Here is a 21784-nt window from a genome sequence, read left to right as displayed (position 1 = left end):
AGTGAAGCAAATGGGGTGTTAGTTGTGACTCGACCAATATCCTGGTGTCTGTTTCCATCAACGCTATCCAGTATCTGGGTGCCCGCAGTAGCCATCAAGGTATGTCACTGGGCTAAAACAGATGGAGCTTGAGATGCCCTTATTGCCGTAGATTTCCAGCAGACACGACCTAGTACAGATGAATCGCACATTCCTTGCATCACATGATATATGGAGCTTTGTCCTGCCCAATGCTTAGCTAAGCTCGTGAGAAAAGAGGGCTTTTTGGCAGCAAGCCGTGGAGTCGGGGAAACTCCGGCAAGGGCACAATAGGTCTCGCAGCCCTAAACATCCTCTTCCCTGTGAGCGGTGTTCGCTTGCCCCGAAAAGTCCCTTAGCCCTATTCGGTTAGCGTCAGTTGTTGCAAAGGCACAACGAGCCCTCAAGCGGAACTTGGATTTTCTCGCCGTCAATCACTATCGCGACCACTTCATCAACATCCCAGGGACGACTAACCCACAGCAGCCACAGTAGCAAATTCTCGCCGGTCCGGTTGGAGGATTTGTGTGTCTTCGTCGTCGTCTGAGCAGTCGCCTTCCTTTCTTTTTCTCTCAGTCACCAAAAGGAGAGTCGGTAACGATGTCGTCGTCATTCGAGCCGGTTGTGAGTACAAGACCAAGCAACACCCTTGTGTATCCTGTGTCCGGTACAATTCGAGGAGCGGGAGGAAGGATTCGAGTATGGTTGCATGCGCGGGCACATTGTGGTTTGGAAGCCACTTGGGATTATGTTCGAAGACCAATGTGCCTGTTTGCACCAGCAATCACACTCGGAACCTTTGGGAGGAAGTCGCTTGAAATGGGACACCGGACACAGCAAAGGCATGGATGAACATATTGGCGGCTAACAGAGTTGCTATTAGGTTGTCATCGACGGCAAGGGCCACTTGCTTGGCCGTCTTGCCAGCATTGTCGCCAAGCAGCTCCTCAACGGCCAGAAGATCGTTGTTGTCCGCTGCGAGGCTCTCAACATCTCTGGCGAGTTCTTCCGCGCTAAGCGTATGTGAACACTCTTCCAATGTTTCGGCTGCTTCTTCGAAGTTGCTTGGGACGTTGCAGACAACAACATGATTCGAGATAACTAACGACCGCATAGTCAAGTACCACGCCTATCTGCGAAAGATGACCCGATACAACCCCACCCGCGGTGGTGAGTCTCAATCCATAGTCAACTCTACCTTGCGCAATTCAACCTAGTTAACACGAATCTAGGTCCCTTCCACTTCCGCGCTCCTTCCCGAATCTTCTACAAGGCCGTCCGAGGCATGATCCCCCACAAGACTGCCCGAGGTGCTGCTGCTATGGAGCGCCTCAAGGTCTTCGAGGGTGTCCCTCCCCCTTATGACACCAAGAAGAAGATGGTCGTTCCCCAGGCTCTGCGTGTCCTTCGCCTGCAGCCTGGCCGCAAGTACTGCACTGTCGGCCGTCTGAGCCACGAGGTTGGCTGGAAGTACCAGGATGTTGTTGCTCGGTATGTTGTACAATGGGGACGATGGCTCTCATTGCCAGGCATTTGGAAAGGCGGAGAATAACAAGCTAACGCATTATACAGATTGGAGGAGCGGAGAAAGGCAAAGGGCGCTGCCTACTACGAGCGCAAGAAGGTTGCTGCTCGACAACTGTCCGATGCCAAGAAGAACGCCACTGTCAAGGCCGGGACGGCGAAGGCTCTTGCGGCCTATGGCTACTAAACCAGCCATATTTTTTATACCCTCTGACCATGCTACGACACGGGTCTAGGTGAAAAACTTCGCATTGTCTTTGTCCTTTCTCGTGCGGTTCATTAGATTGGCGCGGCGGTTCACAAACGGATTACACTTGATTTGCAGAGTGATGGCAAGGGCGGGCAGGCTATAGGGAAGGGTGGCGGATGGTTGTTCTAAATGTTCTACATGGAATATCGCTCGTCGAATGAGAAGAAGACAAAAAAAGAAACCGATGCCCAAAACAAATAAAGCACAGAATCCAAAGGTTCTTTCTACCCTAAAAGCACGGTTGCCAAACGGGAACACGTTTTTTCCTTTCCGGAATCAAGAAACGCGATGCGTGAGGTAATACGTTCTTTGGCGAGGATAAAACCTTGGGGAGTTTTTGCGGTCTTTGTGATTTTGAGGCATTGGGTATGGACGCAACGCAGGACTGAGGAATAACGCTGCTTTTAATTTTTCCCCTTTTGCTTTCTTACCCAAGGAAGCCAATCTTGAATATTTCCAAGATGGGATCCATGATAAATGACGGGAAGGGGGGTTTGGTTGATGGGACATGGAAGACGATGGGAATTATGTTGACTCTCTTCTCTCGTGTCTGGGCTGAGGGGGTCTCTAGCATTTTACGCCATAGGAGTAGAAAAGGAATGGTATGTTTTGCATGATAATTGATGAATTTGCAATAATCTCGGCTTGTGTGACTTGGGCAGTGCTGGGTGATTTGGCCAGCGAATGGCTATTGTGTGATGTCACTGAGTGTGGGAATTAGTTGTGTGTCACCATCAGGGCTGTGGCAATGGGTCACAATTGTACGAACACTCACAACAACTCAGCGTTTCCGGATACAATGTGAGCTCAATTAACTCAATCTGCGTATTTAAAGTTACGTATAATTAGAATTGGCACTACTACACTCAGTATCTGGAAATTACGTTCATTTGTGATTTTGATTTGTAAATCCTGACCACACCCCAGGGTAGGCTGCACTATGCACATTGACACCAGGACCACCGTGGGGTGTCAACCACGACCCCACAGTCATGTGCTGATAAGATTAGAGCTAACCGCAAGTTGTAACTTGTCCTTCTGGAGCCAGCATCTGCAGCGAAACATCCCCAGATCCCATCACCAACTTTTCTAATTCCACCCACCTCAGCTCCCACAACTCCAATAACCGAAAACTGAAACATCCCCAGCTGTCGTGAACCTCAATCACACACCCACCTACTCAAAAGGCAACCAACACAACCGCCCAAGATGTCAGACCTCGACCACTTCGACCTCCTCCCCATACACATGGACCCCCAATCCAAAGCCATCAGCGCCGCCAAACAATCCCGCGCCCTCACCGCCGAACTCGAGGCCCTCAACACCCTCCACCGCGCGCTCCTCAACGTGGACAGCTCCTCCAACGGCGTGCCCCCGCCCCCTATCCCCGTGAACCCCAAACGCACCGGACAAGTCAGCAAGCTCCGCGACAACGGAAACGCCGAGTACCGCAAGGGCAAATACGCCGAAGCAGTCCGCCTGTACTCGCTAGGCATCCAGATGGCCCTCCAGCGACCTCTCTGGGAGCCCGCCGCCCTGGTGAGGGAGGAAGTGTCTGGCCTGCTGGCGAACAGGGCCCAGGCGCACATGGCGACGCAGAACTGGCCCGAGGGAGCGGTCGATGCCGAGGCCAGCGTCGAGGCGAGACGCGTGGGCAACGCCAAGGCCTGGTGGAGGAGGGGGAAGTGTCTGATGGAGATGGGGAGGCTGGACGAGGCGAGGGACTGGGTTAAGCAGGGTCTTGAGGTGGAGGGCGAGGAGGGGGAGCTGGTGTCATTGTTGAAGGAGGTTGAGGCGTTGGTTGCGAAGAATAAGGCTCGTTAGGGGGTGTTGCTGCTATTTTGGGTTGGGCATTGTTGTTGGATTTTAAATTTGTTTTGGCGTTTTTTTTATTGTATTGGGATTTGGCTTTTGGCCTTGATACCAACTTGCTGCACGGCATTGAATCCACTTCCTTCCCTGAGAATGATCAGAGTCTATAAATATCCTGAGGATATACAGATATACAACGACCATATGAACGGCCGGTAGAATTTTGGAACTGGGAAGAGCATATAATGCAGGAATATAAATGGCGCATACTTTCATGAGCTACTCTGCCATCCCATCTACTCATTCAGTGGACGTACATGCCAAGGTTCATGATATTTAAAGACGGAAGGAATGTTCCTTGTTCGTCAATATTGTGCATGTTGGCAATACAAGCTTAACCACTGCCTTATGTAAAATCGTCCAAACACCACCAAACCACAAGTGCTAACAAGGAGTTCAAGATTTGTCATTGTGGTCGATTCCCGCAGGTTGCTTTCCCTTCCTGGCGACAACCCAAAACTACTCTGGGCCAATCAATTGGACCAGACAACTTTGGGTCCTCTCGACTTGCACTTCCTTTAGGCATACCCCAAGCAGATGCAAGGACAAAAAAAAATTGTGAGACAATGCGAGGCGTGGAGTGCTCTGTCCGGTCCTCGACCTACATGTTGCAATCTGGTGTAAGTGGACTAAACATGGTTAGGAAGGTACTTGTGAATGCCAGACTAGCACACGTGCCAGCTGGTATGGCTCTGTTGCATATTCGCACACCCATGGCAACGACCACGACGGCTGTATCAAGGAGATCGTCGCATGTAGCCACCGCCAACACAGCACGCAATGGAATTGTAGATTGGTATTCATCATGGCCGAAATTTATTCTGTATCTCTTTACACTCATATTCCACCCCCTCTGTTGGATATCCATAAAGCCCTGTATAGCGAAATGCTCAAAACAAAGAAACAAGTTAGGGAGAAAGTCGGCAAACGAAAGCTGAAAAGCATGCTACATCCATCCAAGCCGTCGCTCTAATCGTCATGATACACATGCCACTTGGTTGATAGACCACAGTGTTTTGAGGACCATAAAATAAAAAAGGGAAGAAAAATGAAAATGGAAAAGGGTGCCGTGTATGAACAAGATGAAAGTAGCAATAATAGTCGCCCATAATTCGTTTCCTTGCCCTCCATTCTTCGACAAAAGAGTTGGTAGTGCCGGTCCGATGTGCGGCCAACATCTTGCCTACTTCCACTTTGACAAAACAACTTGGTTTCTCGAGGCTGGTCGATGTTCAAATCGGACGACTGGGGTATGCTGAAACGCTGGTAGGTCATCTCGTAGTGCTCATGTATATCAATATGCTGTGTCTCTTTCGGTGCTGAAGGAAACATGAAGCTTCATTGGCAATCGTTGACTCTCCAAATCGAAGCAACATATGCTCTGAAGGACAACGAACACCATTGTCCGCGTGCCAACTGCCTTTGGAAAGCGAATGAAATAAGATCGTTCTATTATCGTCACTCGATGCAAAGAAACTTGCTGGTTTACTGGATCTTCTCGCTCAGTGCCTTCTTCTCACTCATAGTAACGCTGACGGAAACGTTTTTGCGACGAGGGCGCATGACGGCGTCTTGCCCGCTCATACGTCGCCCCAAAGCACGGTCGAGTTTGGCGCCCAAAGCCAGCTTGCTCATATTGTCGGTCTTCTCGTCACTGAGCATGACCCGTTGAGAAGTTAGAGCTTTATTTTCCATGCGGTCGAGGTTGAAGGCAATATCGCGGATCTCAGCCTGGGCTGAGTCGGATGTTTGAACTGTAGGTGCGAAGGATGGCGCCATGCTGTAGGTGCTGAATCGCACAGAGGTCCTGGCCTGTTGTCGAGACATGAATAGTTAGTTTGACCGAGTTCAACTCGCTTAGATGTCTTGATGGTCGAAACTGGTAGGTCGCAAGTGTTCAAAATTGTGCTAGGTGATGTGACAAACACCAAAAAAAAAAAAAAAAAAAAAATATGTATTACAGGCGTCACTTGACGTATAAGCAGGTATGACGACGACCAAGTACTTATGAAGATTCGCAAAGTCGGGGCTCGCACGGGCTTTTGAGGCGGGAATGCAAGGCACGCACGAACCAGAATGCAACGTGGATTCCTTCCCCCGCTGGCTGGTTTGGAGTTGTGTTTATGGCGCAACTCAGGGAAAATAAAAAAGAAACGGAGGCGACGCGAAAGGGAGAGTAAGACACGCAGAACAGCGACAGATGAAGTGAAAACAGACACTCAAATCAAGACATTGTAATGTCTAGACAGGAAGAGCAAAGAAAAGAAAACATCAAAACCAGAACAAACATACCGATGGGGCCATGATGGGGCGTGACGAGTCGAGCGAGGCGGGCATTCTGTCTGTCAACCAAATTGAAGATGGGCGCAAGAAAGGGTCTGGTGAATTTGGCCGGTGGACACAGTGCAACAAAAGATGAGACTGGGGTTTACACCGCGCGGACCTCGCTTCTAGGCTCGAGTCGAACTGTCTCGAATTGCTTGGGTGGGTGGTATCGTCGACGTTTCGTGCGTAGTTCGATATGGGTCGCCGCAATTTCCAGGACTGAGAGTCAGGTGGAGAGGTGAGGCTGCTTTGGGATCGAGCGATATGCTGCTGAATGACTGACTGGTTGTGACACTGGGTGGAGGATGCAGCGGCTGGCAGATGCAGATTTGACAGATTCGATTTTGGGGTTTCAATGCCACTTGGGAATGCGAATGACAGCTTTTCGGGCGAAAGCGAGACAAAAGAACCCAGCGAGAGAATAGGCTGGCTGTGGTTTGGCTGGTGTCTGGTAATGAATTCCGGACTGGATGAGACGGGAGGAGCCAAGGGGAAAGGCGTCGGGCGGGTCAAGTCAAGTCAAGTCTGGTCTTGCTTGGGCCGATCACTTTACCAGAGAGAGGTGGGATTAGGGGCGGCCAAGTGTATGGGGTACGGAGTACCAGAACAGGAGTTGCCAGCTTAGGTGGTGCCGACGGCAAGCGCTCGATGCGCGATGAAGAAAAAAGGGCGATATGAGACGAGAGTGCAAAGGCAAATGCGAGGGTGAAAGGTGATTGTGAACAATGACAAGTCTGGTCTGGTCTGGCGTGGTCAAGGATAGAAAGTCAAGTACTCCGTAGAATAGGAGCTTGGGTCCTCCGTATTACCAGACAGACCAACATTGACCAGTAGGACAAAACCAGGGTTGATGTCGGCAGGTGCTAGGCTGAGGAGGATGGATGGATCCTTCCCTCCAGTGCTCACTATTGCCCAGGTGTGTGCGTGTCTGGTGGGCTCAACTTATATTTTCGGCTGGCTCAAGGGGAAAGCAATGTCGAGTATCAATAATAAGTACAGAGTATTGTGTAGAGCAGAGTAGGGAGAATGGATCTGTTGAAACAAACCAGACGGAAAAGGAAAAAGGAGGTCACTTCAGGTCAGCTCTTGCTTGCCGATGCCTAACACTGGTTAATATGGCACACCAGACAGGAATCCATGGCCCAACATCGAAAAGACGAACGAACATCCCCATGCAGGCAACACTGCCAAGAGTTTGGGGGAGTCCGTGAACAAGGGGCGCTTGCAGACTGGTGGAGGCACATGCAGCCAGCAATCAGAGCAAAAGCCGAGTCAACCAGAATCGACTTTGTACACTTGGGCGACTGAGTGAGGAAAGATTGGTGACCAACGGGGTATCATGGGGGTCCTTGTCGCTCCGCAGCTGATTATGGAGGGCCGTGAGTACTGATGATAGGCTTCATGCCGAGGATGAGTGGGACAGCTGGTCGACAAAAAGGCACATTTGATGATTTGACCACGTTGTGAGGTACCAACGTGCCAAAGTCGAGCCTGGTCGGTTCGGTTCATTTCCAGGAGTCAGCATTGAAGTCAATTTGGGTCCAACCAGACCCGTTGGCCATTCTGGAGCCAACGGTTTCCCCGACATGAACATTTGATGAAGCCCCGTGTCCGTTTTAGACCAGACATGGACATGATTGAGTTTACTGGGCGCCGTTGGACCAACCAGACCAGACAAGACCAACTGCAGAAGACGACTCAACTGTTTTTAGCTTTTGCAAATTCAGGCACATGCTGTTGGTTACAGACTTGGGACGTCAAATGGGGAGGTTTGTGCAGCTGAGCTCTGCTCAACTTTGCTATCGGAATGTCTAACAGTCGCACCAGGCAACTTATTACTGTCCATGTACTCCGTACTCCGTACTCCATACCTTTCTGTGCAGTCAGTCGCAAGCATGCACAGACTCACCAGAGTCTGGCGAGTCCTCACGTCCTCACGTCAATCTGCTTGGTCGCATCGAGGGTCCTCCCGCCCGCCCGAGCTGCATACATGTACAGCAGGAATGCAGACTTTGGTCCATCCATCCATCCATCCGTCCATCCATCCATCCATCATCCAGCCATCATCCAGCCCCCATCTCCATCTCCATTCGACACGTGGATTAGCTCCTCCGCTTCCACATGAGGAGCCTATGTCTTGGCCATTTATTATCTTCCATACCGAGTCCTCCGTGCAAACACTTAATTTCTACAGACAGCTCAAATATGACTACGCACCGAGGATTGGACTACCGACTTCAATGTTACCTTTGATGGACCTTGAATGCAGGACAGTCCGTCATGTGAACTCATGTGAGTGAGGCATTCCACATGACATTTGCGAACATTGAATTGGCGGCGCCCGCGGTAATAGTGATAGACACAGACAGATCTGTGCAACAGTGTGGATTCAGATGCTGATGTGACTCGACTCGACTCATCAATTCGCATATGACTGCTTCAAAGAGACCGAGACCAAAATCGCCCTCGCAGTTGATCAAGTGTCTTCAACACCAAGATATCACCAGTGAGGTGCCACAATCCTAAAGGGAGCCATCAACAAGTCGCATCAATACAGTACACTTCCCCGGTGGCAATCTGCTGGCTGTTTCTGATCTGCATCAGTCACTCGCCAATTCAAAATCTAGAGACATGTGCGAAGTTCTTGTATCCTGCCTGCACTGTCCTGCCTGCAATGTCATGTGGTGGTCGCCTTGGTCCTCTCCTGGCTCCAACGTCGAGACTCTGAGTGCCATGAATCCGGAGAGACAACATAATGATCATTCCGAGCATTGCGGTAGCTAGCAATAGCCATTCCTACCTGCCGACCACACTTCGCTCATCTCATCTCTCACAAAGACAAAAAATTGCAACTGGACTGCCGGCAGCAGCTTCAAGCCTTGGCGTTTCGAGTCGTCCAAATCGAGCACCTAACCTACTTAAGCACCTAATTACCTAGGTAATTGTCAGCCATCAAATCCGACTTGTCGCCTTTGGAGGAACCGGGCTGTCAAATACACCGGAATCCCCCCGTCTTTGCCATCACCGCTTTGTATCCAAGATCTTGCCGCATGAACATGGTTGGCTCGACCGTCAGCCTTGGCTGCTCGTCATGCAGTCGAATGGGTCGAGCGACTCGCGTCAATCTGTGCGCTCGTTTCTGATCACGGCATTTGCTGGACCCTGGCTTGGTAGCTGACGGCATGTTTACCGGTATTAGGACAAACAAGAAAAAGCAAAGAGAACCAAGCCTCGTAGATGATAAAATCTCTGCAGCCATGCCAAATCCGGCTCTCTGCATGTCAATTTTAGACTCAGAGCATTCCTTGCGTCGAGTCGTCGAGTCCCAAGGAGACAGCACGCATAATCCAACCCTCGTCGGTCTCATGCATTGACAGCTCGAGGCTGGTGTTTCACCAACAAACAAAATCACCACCATGCCCTGCAGTGTTCCTTCCACGTCTGCCTTGCATATTGAACAAAATCATTCGCGGCTAATGCATCTCTCATGCATGTTGCACTGAATATGGCATTGTTTCTCCTGTCCATAGTTGGTTGTAGCAATCAGGTTGTCCTGGGTGTCAAACCCTCACAAATCTTACGGTCAAACAACCCCCTTACCTGAAGTAGTTGCAGCTTGGTATCACTTAATATTCCTTAATCGTAGTGACACAAGGGAGAAATCTACGCATAAAATGTTAATGTAGGCAATTTATGATTTGAATTACTAACTACCTATGGAGTCTCATATCGGACCTCACTCAAGTATGACAAGACGGCTCTGACTCGCTTTAGGGAGCGCCACGGGCCTGAGTACCAAATCCTCGGTACACGAGCACCAAGATCCGGGACTGGCATCGGTGTAAAGAGAACATCATCATTCTGATGGCGGTTGATATATTAAGCACCGAAAGAATTCGGTGAGATGGGAAAGACTTGATCTTACGGTCATGACTCTATTTCAAACTTCCATAAACACTATTTCCAAATCAGCAAGCAGACTATTATGATCTAAGATGCGTCTCTAACAAACCGATCTAGAGAGTCAAATTTCCAACCAGCACTACCCATCCAAGTATCCGGAACACCCACTTCCACATCCAGCACCCATCTAAACACCATTCCAACCTCCCCAATTACAACACTCGCTTCCCATTGCTTCTACCGTATATGTTGCCACTCAAAGGAGATGGCTACCCTTCCCACAATTGTCACAGCATATGTGTTCGCAAAAATACTCGTGGTCGTGGGCCACCATTCGACATCCGCAGCGGCCTGTTGTGTTCCATATCTTCCCACACCAGCAACAGTTCCAATAGCCGCCTCGAACTTCGAACGGACAAGCCGGGCTTTTCGGGCAGGCAGGTGGATTTTTACCCAGAGTAAATGGATACCTCAATTCTTCTAGCTTGTAGTTCTTGCATAGACTTGCCACTCCCCGGGTATTTTCTGGACACATGTCAACTCCCGTAGCGACATGCTCGCATCTGAGGATATAGTTGGTTTCCGTACACATGTTTGCGAAGGCGAGGTACAGACTTAGAGTAGAGGAAAAGAGCGTTGGGGTTGAAAATAAAGAATCGCCACTTTTTGAACTGCGAGATACGTTGGTAGGTGTATGTAATAGAGGAAACTTGGGTGTTGGGAGAACGACCATTTTAAGTATTTCCAAGACGATGCGTAGCATATTCAATCAGAGATAAAGTGATTCAAGATGTTCTCAAGTTAAAGAGTTACACTAGACACCAGATCTTTGCAATCATATCAGGCGGGGGGATTCACATTTTGTCACCACATCACTGGTTGGTGGCTTGTGTCTTATGATGCCAACAACCACAGAAAGTATTCAGTATAAACCAAGATTATGATCATTGAGTGGGAAAAAGACACAGATGACTGCCACGGTTATTCATATTCGGCCGAGAACTCAAATGCTACTCATTATGTTGAATATCGGCTGTCAGTGTATATCATTGGTAACAAAACGTGGCAGTTCGTAACCCAACATGTATAAAGGAGAGAGAATATGGTGTATGTTGAGTTATTTCCGATAACTTGTGTATCGGAGTTAAGCTAAAGATGATTAGGATCATGACAAACAAAAAGGCGGATGGCCATGGCCCGGAACTTGGGCTACTGTAGCCGACGAGGCGCCTGGCAGTGGGTTGACAGTTGCGATATCCCAACCGAATGGTAATCTGGCATCAAACACTACCAAGTGATGATGATTAATACATCCCTTTTGTGCTTGCAGACGTGAATTGGTGAAACGTGACCTTGATTCAGGATATGTTTAGACACGCAATCTCTACTTCATAACAACTATTACTATGTGCTGATTAACAACTTATGCTGTAGTACAAGCAACACCGACTTACAAAACACCCGAAATCAGAAACCAACACAACCCACCGCCATTCCTCCCAGCATGCCAAATTCTCAAACCTTTCTCAAATCCGGCCCGCACCCCTCGCAAATGTTATGATAGCAAAACGTATCCGGACAAGTCCACTTCCTATTCGTGCACGTCCGGAACTGATTCCCCCCTCTCCCACACCTACAACACACCCACAGACCATTCAGATCCTCGAGCCGACACGTCCCCGTACTGCAGAGCGGAGAGACAAGGCAGCCACCCGTGGAACAAGGGTCCTGATAGTTGATCCCATGGGCGGGCTTGTAGTTTGTGTTGCTGCAGGGGGAGAGAATGTCATTGGTGGTTTGGTTGAGAATGGCGTCGGGACAGTATAGGTAGTGGGTGGTGAAGATGATGGGGCGGGTGCAAGGTGGTGCGTGGTGGTAGTGGAGGATGGTGCAGATGCACATTGTGAAGGACCTTGTGTGTCTGCTTGTTTTGGGTGGTTTCTGCTTCGGAAGGGGGGGAACGGAAGATGGCGTTGTCGAAAAGCAATATTTCGAGCTGAGGCGTTGATGGTTGTGTAACCGATGCTGAGGTTCTTGTGGGAGGTCTCGGCGAGATGTGCCTGACGTGATTCGGGGGTAGAACGGGTTAGTCGCAGAGTTGTAAAACTAGAAGTGTGCGTCTGACGAGGAGTTTGTTAGTTCGGTGTGATCTTAATGGTATTGGAGCTGTGGTTGCTGTAGAGTTGTGAGTCAGGGGTTGTACTGGTGGTTGTAGGCTGGGACAACATAAATATTTCGAGGGTCTGGGTTGCGTTGATTTCATAAACCTACTTTGCAGATGATGAATGATTGGTATAATACACCGCAGCTCTGGCAATGGCGTTTATAACCAGCGAGGACGCAGAGATGACCTGCTGGCTTGCAATTGTGTGGCTCGGAAACCGTGTAAGTGGCTACCGATATGCTCAAGCGTCTTAGTTGAAAGGCGGAGTGAGTTGTATTCGGAAAATAACCGGTTCTAGATGTAATAATCGTGCTTTAATTGACAAGATGGTATAGCTCAAAGATCCTCTGGCAATGCTGGCGACTTGGTCCAAAGCCAATCTCACGACGAGGCTTGGTATTTATACCATTCACGATGACAATGCCATCTAAGCCGTAACTACCGCCACATACTCTTACCCAACGGTCCAGCTCCATCAGCAGTCGCCGGGAACGAACCGTTGTGCCCAGCCGCGGACCTCACCAGCGCCGCACCAAACATCGTGAATCGACCGTTGCAAAGGAGAATAGCCCACAAACAGCAAACTTTTTACCATGACACGCACGTGGAATCTCCAGCTGACTGACCACGGGAAAAAGTGAAACATTACCAATCAGGTCCTTTCATTGTTCAAGCATAAGGTAACACAAGAGCCACACGGCGAAGACGGGATGACACCTCGTAGCGTTGTGGAAGCCACGGCGATTTCCTAACGTATCCTCGAGGAAACCATCAAATCGATGATCACGATGCGAGAATTTCACTCGTGCAAGAAGACCTAGTATTGAGCGCACGGTAATTTGGTGGCTTCCCTTGTAATATTGACCATTCGGACACTCCGTTGCCAGTGTAGTATATCGCCGTGAGTAACTCTAAGATGGAGATTCAAGGACAAAAATAACTGGTTCTAGAATAATTCTGCGCAAGCTCATTGGTCGATTGAGGATACGAATATGTCACGGAGTAAAGAGATTGACGTTCTGCATGTCTCACCGGGTGACATATCTGACTGTATTCGGACTTTCACAGGAAAACAAACCGTTGAATGAGGCATGGAATTCTCCTAAATAGGGCTACCTTGAGGTATTTTTGACATGTTGACAGCCACGTTTTGCCGTCGCATGTGCTGCCTCCATGCGGCGACTGTTACACGGTAACGTTGAGGCATAAGCTTGGTGGAATAGCCGCGGATCTGTAGATTGCACATTGTACTCGGATTGCTAAATAGAGAATCAGTGTAATCTCAATCACGCAGGGACAATTACACAGCTGATGAAAGGGGATGCTTGTAGGCGGAATTGCCTTGCAGATTGGCTCAATTATGTTGCAGCTTGTTGACTTTTGACTACCTAGTAAGCTCTCATGGAAAAGATTTCATCACCTGTGTCGGTTCGGCGCCATCCGAACATAGAAATTCCGTATGGATTGGCACGTCATCTGGCGACACAGGCAAATTCTTTTCTGTGGTCTGTAGGACTTGGATGGAGATGCCTGCAAACCACGAGAGCCTTGTCGCACAGTCTCAAAGGCTCGTTCCTGTCAGGCGCGCAGAAGAATCGCAATGCTGTAGCCAAGGCGGGACACCACGCAATAGCAAGCCTAGACTGTTGGTCCAAAACCAGCCCATGGTTGCACATATGCCATCCAAATATGAGGGTGCTGCAATGAGCCTTAAACAGCTACCCGAGTTACTCGGCTTAGGCGCCTTGGCTTGCCTCATGCTTCCTTCAGGTGTTGATTGCTGCAACCATTGTATTCCACAATACATTGAAAATTTGGTCCCGAGATCCCGAAATTGAAATACGAATTGCAATATTGCCGCTCCTTGCCCGGGGTATCCGTAACGCCTGCCCATGACTTGTCTCGAAATACACCGAATGTTCAAAATCTGATTAATGTTAATGACGACTGCAAAAGTAACAGGCAAGTTGGGAATGTGTGACTCACCGAATTTCGTATGAGCCTGCCCTGGTCATATATCGCACCCATTTCACACTGGAATAGTTGCTCTTCTCAAAGACCTTGAGATAACGCACCAATAGCCCCGAGCTCGTGAACATGAGGAGGCTAAAGTTCATGCTGAGTGGTGGCCGACTCCAAGCTCGCTGATTCGTCATACTCGTCAAGAGAGCTTCAGCACTAAGCACATACTCACTCTGGCCTGTAAATCGACCAATCTTCCAGACAATGCAGTTTTCACTAGGCTCATACTTCGCCTTGCCTTGTGTTACCCTCTCAACAATCTTGGCCGTATTCAAAGGCGTCGGTATCCGTACAACGACATTGGTGGCAAACAGTTTAGAGCCAAAGTTCGCCTTGACGCCTATGCTGTACTCGACCTTGGTTCGCCCAACCTCGTTGACAATGGCATGAACCTTGAATGGGAGGTTTACGTTCTCTGTGGCGCGATAGCGCATCAACTCGAACTCGCCATCTGGAGGTACAAAACTGATAATTCTATCGGTATCAAACTTTCCCAACTTGACGCACTGATGGAACTGGCAATCTTCGAGCGAGACACTGCCAGCTGCGGCTTTTGTCGCCTTTGTGCCCATCCGGTTTCCGCTGGGCAGCGTAAGCAAACCGTCGTTATCAAGTAATAGCCTATCGTTGAGGCCAAACTTGCACTCTGGTGTGCCGGACAGATAGGCCCGCATGACAATCTGACCGTTCACATCAGCTCTCAGAACTGCGCCGGTAGCAGACATGAGGAGGTTGACATCTTCGATGACGTCGACAAATGCTTCGTTCTTTCTGTATTTGACATCTGCCTTTCTCCATGACAGGGCACCAGTTGCTTGCATGGTAATCTTGGAGGTATCTTCTGGTCGCGCCTCGGATTTGACGCCTTCTGTGGTAATATACATTTTGAGCGTGTCTGTCTCGGTATTTTGTGGGTAGCCGAAGTCAATAATTTCTGGTGCTGCCCGTCAGTATCCTCATAGGTCAGATGTAAGCACGATGGTGATCGCATACCGTCGAGTAACTCGTAGACCAGCACAAAGTTGTTCTTGACAGCTTCTTCGTCAAACTTGCCGAAATATCCCTTTCCCAGCTGGATCAGTCGGTACAAAAATTCGAATACCAATGCAGCATTGGCGTTGCTCTTGGTGATGGCCACCAGATAGATATTTTCGTGCTTGACATGACTAAAGGTGGTGCTCCCCAGGGTCAAGATGGGCGATCGAACTTGAGCATTGGAAATGACTTGGATGCGGAAGACGTCGGCTAGGCGGGGCCGGCAGTCATTGCGAAAAGCGCGGAAGATGAGGTTCTCGCCTTTCTGATTAAAGATGAGGACGCCGGAAATCATGCTGGGCAAATTCGGGATGGAGAGAGTTTAGCAGCTGCCTCTCCAAATCACCCGGTCGGCAAGGGCGGCGTGGTGTGTTGTGGGCAGTGAAGCTCGAATGCGGTCGTCGTGGAGCTCACAGGAAAGGAGGCGGCGCAAATGGAGGGGACAAATTCTGCCGCTTGAAGCTCTGAGGCGGTGAGGCGGCATTGGTGACTGGACCTCTCCAAACATCAAAGCAATCCCTCCACATCATCCCAAGTTCCTTCCAACCAGCCTCATCGATTCGAATTGTGTCGGGTAAGGAAAATGTCACGACAGAATTGGTGGGGGCTGGTTCCGCTCAGGAACGATCTTCAAAAATGAAGAACCGTTGCGATGTAGACCTGCAAGCTTCATCATGTAGCCAGCAATTTCGGTTCACTGTGCCGCCTTTCCGACCCCAGGTTTTATCCGGCACTAGAGGAAACATATAGATCACATCTTTGCGGCATTGAAGGAGAGGGGATATAGCCAAATGTTCAGCCATACACTATTTCATGGTCCTGGCTTGCCACCTTCCTAATTCTCTCGAGTCTCAACCGCGATAGTCTCTCGGGCCGTTTCTGGCTCTATAATGAGGTGGTGTCTTTCGGCATTGCGGAGTGAGATCCGGAGATACAAAATATGAATTCATGTTCAACATCCGTGAGGCCGGGGAGGACTGCTCATCCGACTTGGTGAATTATACCTGATTGTGCTGGTTCGACTTTACAAGACACTGGGTATAATTTCATCGTGCAAGTGTCGAGTCCGGCTGAATTGGTTAGCATACGTCGTCCCGCCTTGCCGAAATGCTACGTCACGATAGTTGCCAAAAAGCCCAATATTGCATTGGTAGAAGTATAAGACTTGGGTCTTGTTCTTCATTTCAAAGATCAGTGTCAGCAATGACACAGAATCTTTCAAGTTGCTAGCACCATTACCATGGCTGGACGAACATTTATAACACTGGCAGCCTTTGCTTCACTGGTCGCCTGCGCCCCGGCTGAGACAAGACAGAATTGTGCTACTACTTGGTATGACCAAATGGCCAAAAACGGATAGAATTCTCACTGATATTGGCCATAGGGGACAGTGTGGTGGCCAGGACTGGTCAGGCCCAACTTGTTGTCCGTCTGGCAGCACATGCGTAGCTCAGAACTCCTATTATTCGCAGTGTCTTCCTGGTGCTCAGAGTTCTTCATCGTCGAGACCACCAACCTCGACTAGCTCTCAAGCAACTTCAACTAAAGCAAGCACCACCACCTCATCCGCTGGTACTGGAACGACATCTGCCCCCCCTGTTGGCTCTGGCACTGCAACATGGAAAGGCAACCCGTATTCTGGAGTTGATCTTTGGGCCAATGCCTTTTATGCATCCGAGGTTAGCAGTCTGGCCATTCCTAGCTTGACCGGAGCCATGGCTACTGCCGCAGCGGCAGCAGCTAAGGTCCCGTCGTTCATGTGGATGTAAGTAGCCTGGAAATGTTAAAACGGGCCACAAATTGACGATAGCACAGGGATACCCTATCCAAGACCCCCCTCATGGAACAAACGCTGGCAGACATTCGTGCTGCAAATAAAAAAGGAGGTAACTATGCTGGTCAATTTGTTGTCTATGACCTACCCGACCGCGACTGTGCCGCTGCGGCTTCCAACGGCGAGTATTCCATCGCCGATGGTGGTGTGGCCAAGTATAAGAACTACATCGACACCATTCGCAAAATTGTCACGACTTACTCTGACATTCGAATCCTGTTGGTTATTGGTAAGAACATAACTTTGGTTCTGTGCAGCTGGCGTACTGACAACATCTAGAGCCGGACTCTCTTGCCAATCTGGTGACCAATCTAAATGTTGCCAAGTGCTCCAACGCCAAATCCGCATACCTGGAATGTGTGAACTACGCCATAACACAGCTCAATCTGCCAAATGTTGCCATGTATTTGGATGCCGGCCACGCGGGTTGGTTAGGCTGGCCAGCAAACCAAGACCCGGCTGCCCAACTATATGCTCAGGTGTACAAGGATGCCGGTTCACCTAGCTCCCTTCGCGGACTTGCGACCAATGTGGCCAACTACAATGCATGGGACATATCATCTGCCCCTTCTTACACCCAAGGCAACGCAGTGTATGATGAAAAGTTGTTTATTCATGCTTTGGGACCACTCCTCACAAGTCATGGCTGGTCTGGCGCTCACTTCATCACCGACCAGGGTCGTTCTGGAAAACAGCCTACAGGTCAAAGCCAATGGGGTGACTGGTGCAATGCCAAGGGCACCGGGTTTGGAATTCGCCCTTCTGCGAACACTGGTGATGAGCTTCTCGATGCGTTTGTGTGGGTGAAGCCAGGCGGCGAGTCTGACGGTACCAGCGATACCAGTGCCGCACGATATGATTATCACTGTGGTATGTCGGATGCTTTGCAGCCTGCTCCAGAAGCTGGTACTTGGTTCCAAGCCTACTTTGTTCAACTTTTGACGAATGCGAACCCATCATTCCTGTGAATAGAATGGTGTGGTTTGGCTTGGTTTGGCTCTTTCGAAGCTCTCTCAAGCTCTCCCTTCGACTTTCTATTCGAGACGTATATTTTTTGTGGTGATTTTCACAAAGTACATAGCCCGAATAACTAAAAACTTCGACTCTTCAAAGTCAGGAACTGATTGCAATTACTACGGTGTGCTGAAATGTGAAACTGATGTAATAATTGTGTCTCAATGTCGGCTGCCCAGGACATGCGCACTTGGCACGGGTCACTTTGTATGCGATGGACGATACATGGTACTACTCTACAGCCGTGGCGTGGTAGCAAAAGAAGAAACACTAGATATTCCTTAACCTATGTGCAAAATATAAGTATTTGCCAAGCAAACAATCCATACAAGAGAAAAAGCTGCGTCAATTTAAGCTTGCGTATAAAGTCGAGGATTGTGCACTGCCATTTGTGTAAGTGAGGCACCAGTCACAGCGTGGCTGAGTGACCAAATGGGGGCCAGTTCTGTTGGCGCCAGACCAGGAACAAGGACATCGAACATTGAACGTGAAACCTCCTCATCACCTCCCCTTCACCATTGAAACTACTTCATCACAACTTCGGTGCTGCAAATATCACGGAACAAATTGAGCACTCAAATGTAGCCAAACCGGTACGACATGTCCACACCCCCCGAATTTCCGCCATCGTTTGTCCGGCCATGGAAGGAATTACTCTTATCGCGACAAAGGGAACAGCTTGGCGATCTTCCCAACCACCATGTTCGCGATCCTGAATGTTTAATCACAACTAGCTCACCGCAGACGCTCTACGTTGGTACCGGCTACTCAATATTCACGCGCGGCATAATTCCAGCCATTCTCAACGCGAAATCCTCAGTGCATTTCGTTACCTGTTACTGGGCGGCCTCTCCATCCCTCGACGCCATCAAGGAAGCGCTTCTTGACTTGGCCGCCTCGCGCAGAGGTCACGGCACAGCGCGGTCTCCGCTAAAGGTTACCATCGGATTCTCATCATGGGGGCTATTTCAGAAATTATTTCATACATCATCTAGAGATGGACAGCTCTATCCGCCATCGCAATGGGGTAAACTTGGTCTGCCGGATCAGAGGACACTTGCCAGTGGGGGCATTCAGCTCACTGTCAAAAGTCTATTCTTCACTCCCTTTAGTGTCATGCACCCCAAGTATGTCATTATTGATGGATGTAGGGCGTTTGTACCGAGCTGCAACGTCAGCTGGGAGAGGTGGTTTGAGGGTTGTGTTGAGTTGGAAGGCGATGTCGTTCAGACCCTAATGGCATTCCATCAAAGAGTCTGGGGCATTGCTCCGGATCCGAGTACTGCGATTGACGATGGGCGTGGACCGAGAGGAAGCCCCTTGGCACAAGACGGCGATACGCAGACGGTGGACACAGCGAACAGCGAGACGGGATTTCTACCTGAGGACGACGCCTCTGCGATTAAGTCCCTGAAATTGACTGGGAACGACAATATACCAACCATACTTTTACCTTCCTCGCATCATAGAAACCCAAGATTCAGCTTTTTTCCTTTTCTTTCTCACTCAGATCCGCCCATGACGCCGTTAAATGCTGCACTGCTTACACTCATCGCGAATGCTAGACGTCAAATTACAATCTTGACGCCGAATGTCACATCGTGGCCTGTTTTGAACTCGTTGTTGGAGGCACTTGGCCGCGGGGTTGATGTTCAGATCCGAACTAATCAAGGCATGATGCTCATTGAACAGCTAGTCACAGCGGGGACTACTACGTCAATATGCTTGAAGAAATTTGTCAAGCGATACAACCAACTCAGAGCTAATAGCCAGCCTTCTGATATTGAAGCCCCGCCGGTATCGCTGGGTAGACTAGAGATTCTGTACTACAAGCCAGTGGCTCGCAGAAGGGGACGAGAGGATGAGCCAGTGGTGAGTCATTTCAAGATGACAAAGGTTGATAATGAGTACCTCGTTCTGGGATCAGGGAATATGGATAGAGCAAGTTGGTGGACGAGCCAGGAACTGGGGTTCCTCTTCTATGTTCCCGGCCTTGACTGGCACAAACTATGGGATGGGATCCTCGAAAGGAGGATGGAAGTGTTTTACCGATCCTGAAATTTTTGAATACCACAGCAGCATAACTGCCCAAAGTGATAATAATCTCCAACACTACTCCTTCTCCAGCTCCTTAATCTTCTCAAACGCCTGCACAAATACACTTGCATCCTGACCACCGTTTATCCTATACTTATCCTGGATAACATAATCCGGCACACCAGTGATACCATCGAGCCCTGCCCTTCTCACCGCAAGATCAACCTCCTTGCCGCCTTCATCGCCCTCCACAATCGCCTTCTCAAACTCCTCGTCAGGAATACCCGCGTTCTTGGCTACATTCCTGAGCGTCTCATAATCCGTGATGTCCTGCTCGTTCTCAAAATACGCGGCAAAAAGCCCATCCACAGTCTTTAGTTCAACCTCGTTGCCATGCTTCTTTGCAAGATGAACCAATCGGTGTGAATCTCGCGTGTTTCCCGTTTTGCCACCGAATTTGAAATTAATGTTGAGCTGGTCTCCGACTGCAGAGAGGCGCTGCTGCATCATCGACGTGCGTTCCGCGCCAAACTTGTCCAGGTAGAACTGGTGCTTGTCCTTGCTGTGGCCGGGACCGGATGGAGAATGAGGGTTCAGCTGGTAAGGCGAATAGGTGACGGCGAAGGAGTCATTAGCTGTGGGATGTTTCTCAAGGTAGAGCTTTTGCGCCTTTTGGAGCTGGCGACGACCGACGTAGCACCATGGGCAGACGGTGTCGGATGTGACGGCGATGCGGAAGATGGTCATTTTTCGTGGAGTTTGTTTGGAGTTGAGGTTGATGGTGTGTAAGTTGAGATGATGGAGTATGGAAACGGCATGTATTTAAACTATACGATTCATCACCAGTTATCTAATAATAAAGTATTGCCGGTATTATGGATATTCAGTAAGTATCGCCTTCTAGTCTTTGCTCGGAACTTGCATTATTAATGCATCTTTCGCCCCACAACTTGGAACCACCAACAGTCGCCCCCATTGAGTGGCGTGATGAATCTCCTGCATAGATGCCACCCAACAGGTTCGGCGGATGTGGGCAAAGGAGCGGAGTTTTGAACAAGGCCGGGTGCGGTCCTGGTTCCGTGCTTCAGTTGCCAGGAAAAATAGCCTTTGATTTATGCCGATTGTCGAGCTTGGCAACTAATGCTGTTATTACAAATCAACTGGAGTCGGAAGTTTTTGAGATAGAGTTTTCAATGTTCGGATCCATGACTAGAGTGCCACAAGGAGAGTGCAGGTAGAATTGAGATTCTAAAGTGAACGTTCCAAATCTCTGAAATTGTTTTATTACTGTTTACTTGACGATAGGTTGGGATGTGTGGGATGGTTTTCTGTATAGGAAGTCTGGTTCCGCGCATGTTGCATGCAGAACTTGACCACTCCATGGAGTAGATTAGCTGAACCGAGCGGCCAGCCGCGGCAACCCCGTTCTTCGGCACTGAAACTACGGTGACGAACGGCATGTTAATATACTTAAGTAGGATGGGCTGGTTGCAACCTTCCCCGGACAGACTACTCGTTTGGAGTTGGTTGAGTCGGATTTCGGCAACAAGAAGGCCAAGTTGCTCAATTTCACTCTTACCAGGAATTACGCATTTGTAGTCCATCCATCATCAGCGGCAATTGCAAAAAGATGGCACCAAAACGAGTAACTGCACCGCAAGTAGACCCGGCGCCGTTGCGCCAGCCTCTGGCATTCGACTTCAGCGGGAGAATTGCGCCGAATCGAATTCTCAAGGGCGCAATGACAGAAAGGCTCTCAACTTGGGACCCGAAAGTTCTTGAAAAC

The 21784-nt window shown here is 49.4% G+C and overlaps 9 protein-coding genes across 9 annotated transcripts in view; 5 read left to right on the top strand and 4 right to left on the bottom strand.

Annotated features, from left to right (window-relative positions):
- Positions 1-618: 618 nt before the first annotated feature.
- Positions 619-1729, top strand: VFPPC_07833 (60S ribosomal protein L16; the record flags this gene model as incomplete). The annotated part of the gene is made up of 5 exons (XM_018286635.1): positions 619-642; positions 902-1037; positions 1135-1188; positions 1251-1509; positions 1591-1729. The coding sequence occupies 5 exons, from the start codon at positions 619-621 to the stop codon at positions 1727-1729; spliced, it is 612 nt and encodes a 203-aa protein (XP_018143345.1).
- Positions 1730-3001: 1272 nt separating this feature from the next.
- Positions 3002-3616, top strand: VFPPC_07832 (tetratricopeptide repeat protein; the record flags this gene model as incomplete). Its single annotated transcript, XM_018286634.1, has 1 exon — positions 3002-3616. The coding sequence occupies one exon, from the start codon at positions 3002-3004 to the stop codon at positions 3614-3616; it is 615 nt and encodes a 204-aa protein (XP_018143344.1).
- Positions 3617-5149: 1533 nt separating this feature from the next.
- On the bottom strand, positions 5150-5491 carry VFPPC_14314 (hypothetical protein; the record flags this gene model as incomplete). Its single annotated transcript, XM_018292083.1, has 1 exon — positions 5150-5491. One exon carries the CDS (start codon positions 5489-5491, stop codon positions 5150-5152), a length of 342 nt encoding a protein of 113 aa, XP_018143343.1.
- Positions 5492-10148: 4657 nt separating this feature from the next.
- VFPPC_07830 (hypothetical protein) lies at positions 10149-10655 on the bottom strand (the record flags this gene model as incomplete). Its single annotated transcript, XM_018286632.1, has 1 exon — positions 10149-10655. The coding sequence occupies one exon, from the start codon at positions 10653-10655 to the stop codon at positions 10149-10151; it is 507 nt and encodes a 168-aa protein (XP_018143341.1).
- A 3321-nt stretch (positions 10656-13976) lies between these two features.
- VFPPC_07829 (AP-2 complex subunit mu-1) lies at positions 13977-15408 on the bottom strand (the record flags this gene model as incomplete). The annotated part of the gene is made up of 3 exons (XM_018286631.1): positions 13977-13983; positions 14043-15012; positions 15072-15408. The coding sequence occupies 3 exons, from the start codon at positions 15406-15408 to the stop codon at positions 13977-13979; spliced, it is 1314 nt and encodes a 437-aa protein (XP_018143340.1).
- A 945-nt stretch (positions 15409-16353) lies between these two features.
- On the top strand, positions 16354-17915 carry VFPPC_07828 (exoglucanase 2 precursor; the record flags this gene model as incomplete). Its single annotated transcript, XM_018286630.1, has 4 exons — positions 16354-16445; positions 16498-16878; positions 16929-17176; positions 17227-17915. 4 exons carry the CDS (start codon positions 16354-16356, stop codon positions 17913-17915), a joined length of 1410 nt encoding a protein of 469 aa, XP_018143339.1.
- A 646-nt stretch (positions 17916-18561) lies between these two features.
- VFPPC_07827 (IQ calmodulin-binding motif protein) lies at positions 18562-20019 on the top strand (the record flags this gene model as incomplete). Its single annotated transcript, XM_018286629.1, has 1 exon — positions 18562-20019. The coding sequence occupies one exon, from the start codon at positions 18562-18564 to the stop codon at positions 20017-20019; it is 1458 nt and encodes a 485-aa protein (XP_018143338.1).
- A 54-nt stretch (positions 20020-20073) lies between these two features.
- VFPPC_14313 (DSBA oxidoreductase) lies at positions 20074-20745 on the bottom strand (the record flags this gene model as incomplete). The annotated part of the gene is made up of 1 exon (XM_018292082.1): positions 20074-20745. One exon carries the CDS (start codon positions 20743-20745, stop codon positions 20074-20076), a length of 672 nt encoding a protein of 223 aa, XP_018143337.1.
- An 883-nt stretch (positions 20746-21628) lies between these two features.
- The window catches only part of VFPPC_07826 (NADH:flavin oxidoreductase/NADH oxidase), a gene marked incomplete at both ends in the record, with an annotated part of 1494 nt that continues 1338 nt past the window's right edge, over positions 21629-21784 (top strand). The window contains one exon of the mRNA XM_022428586.1: positions 21629-21772. Coding sequence (XP_022284380.1) covers positions 21629-21772 — 144 coding nt within the window. The remainder of the gene's footprint in view (positions 21773-21784) is intronic.

The sequence above is a fragment of the Pochonia chlamydosporia genome, chromosome 4, assembly GCF_001653235.2.
Source record: "Pochonia chlamydosporia 170 chromosome 4, whole genome shotgun sequence".
NCBI lineage: Eukaryota > Fungi > Ascomycota > Sordariomycetes > Hypocreales > Clavicipitaceae > Pochonia > Pochonia chlamydosporia.
This window is presented reverse-complemented; position numbering and strand designations above follow the sequence as displayed.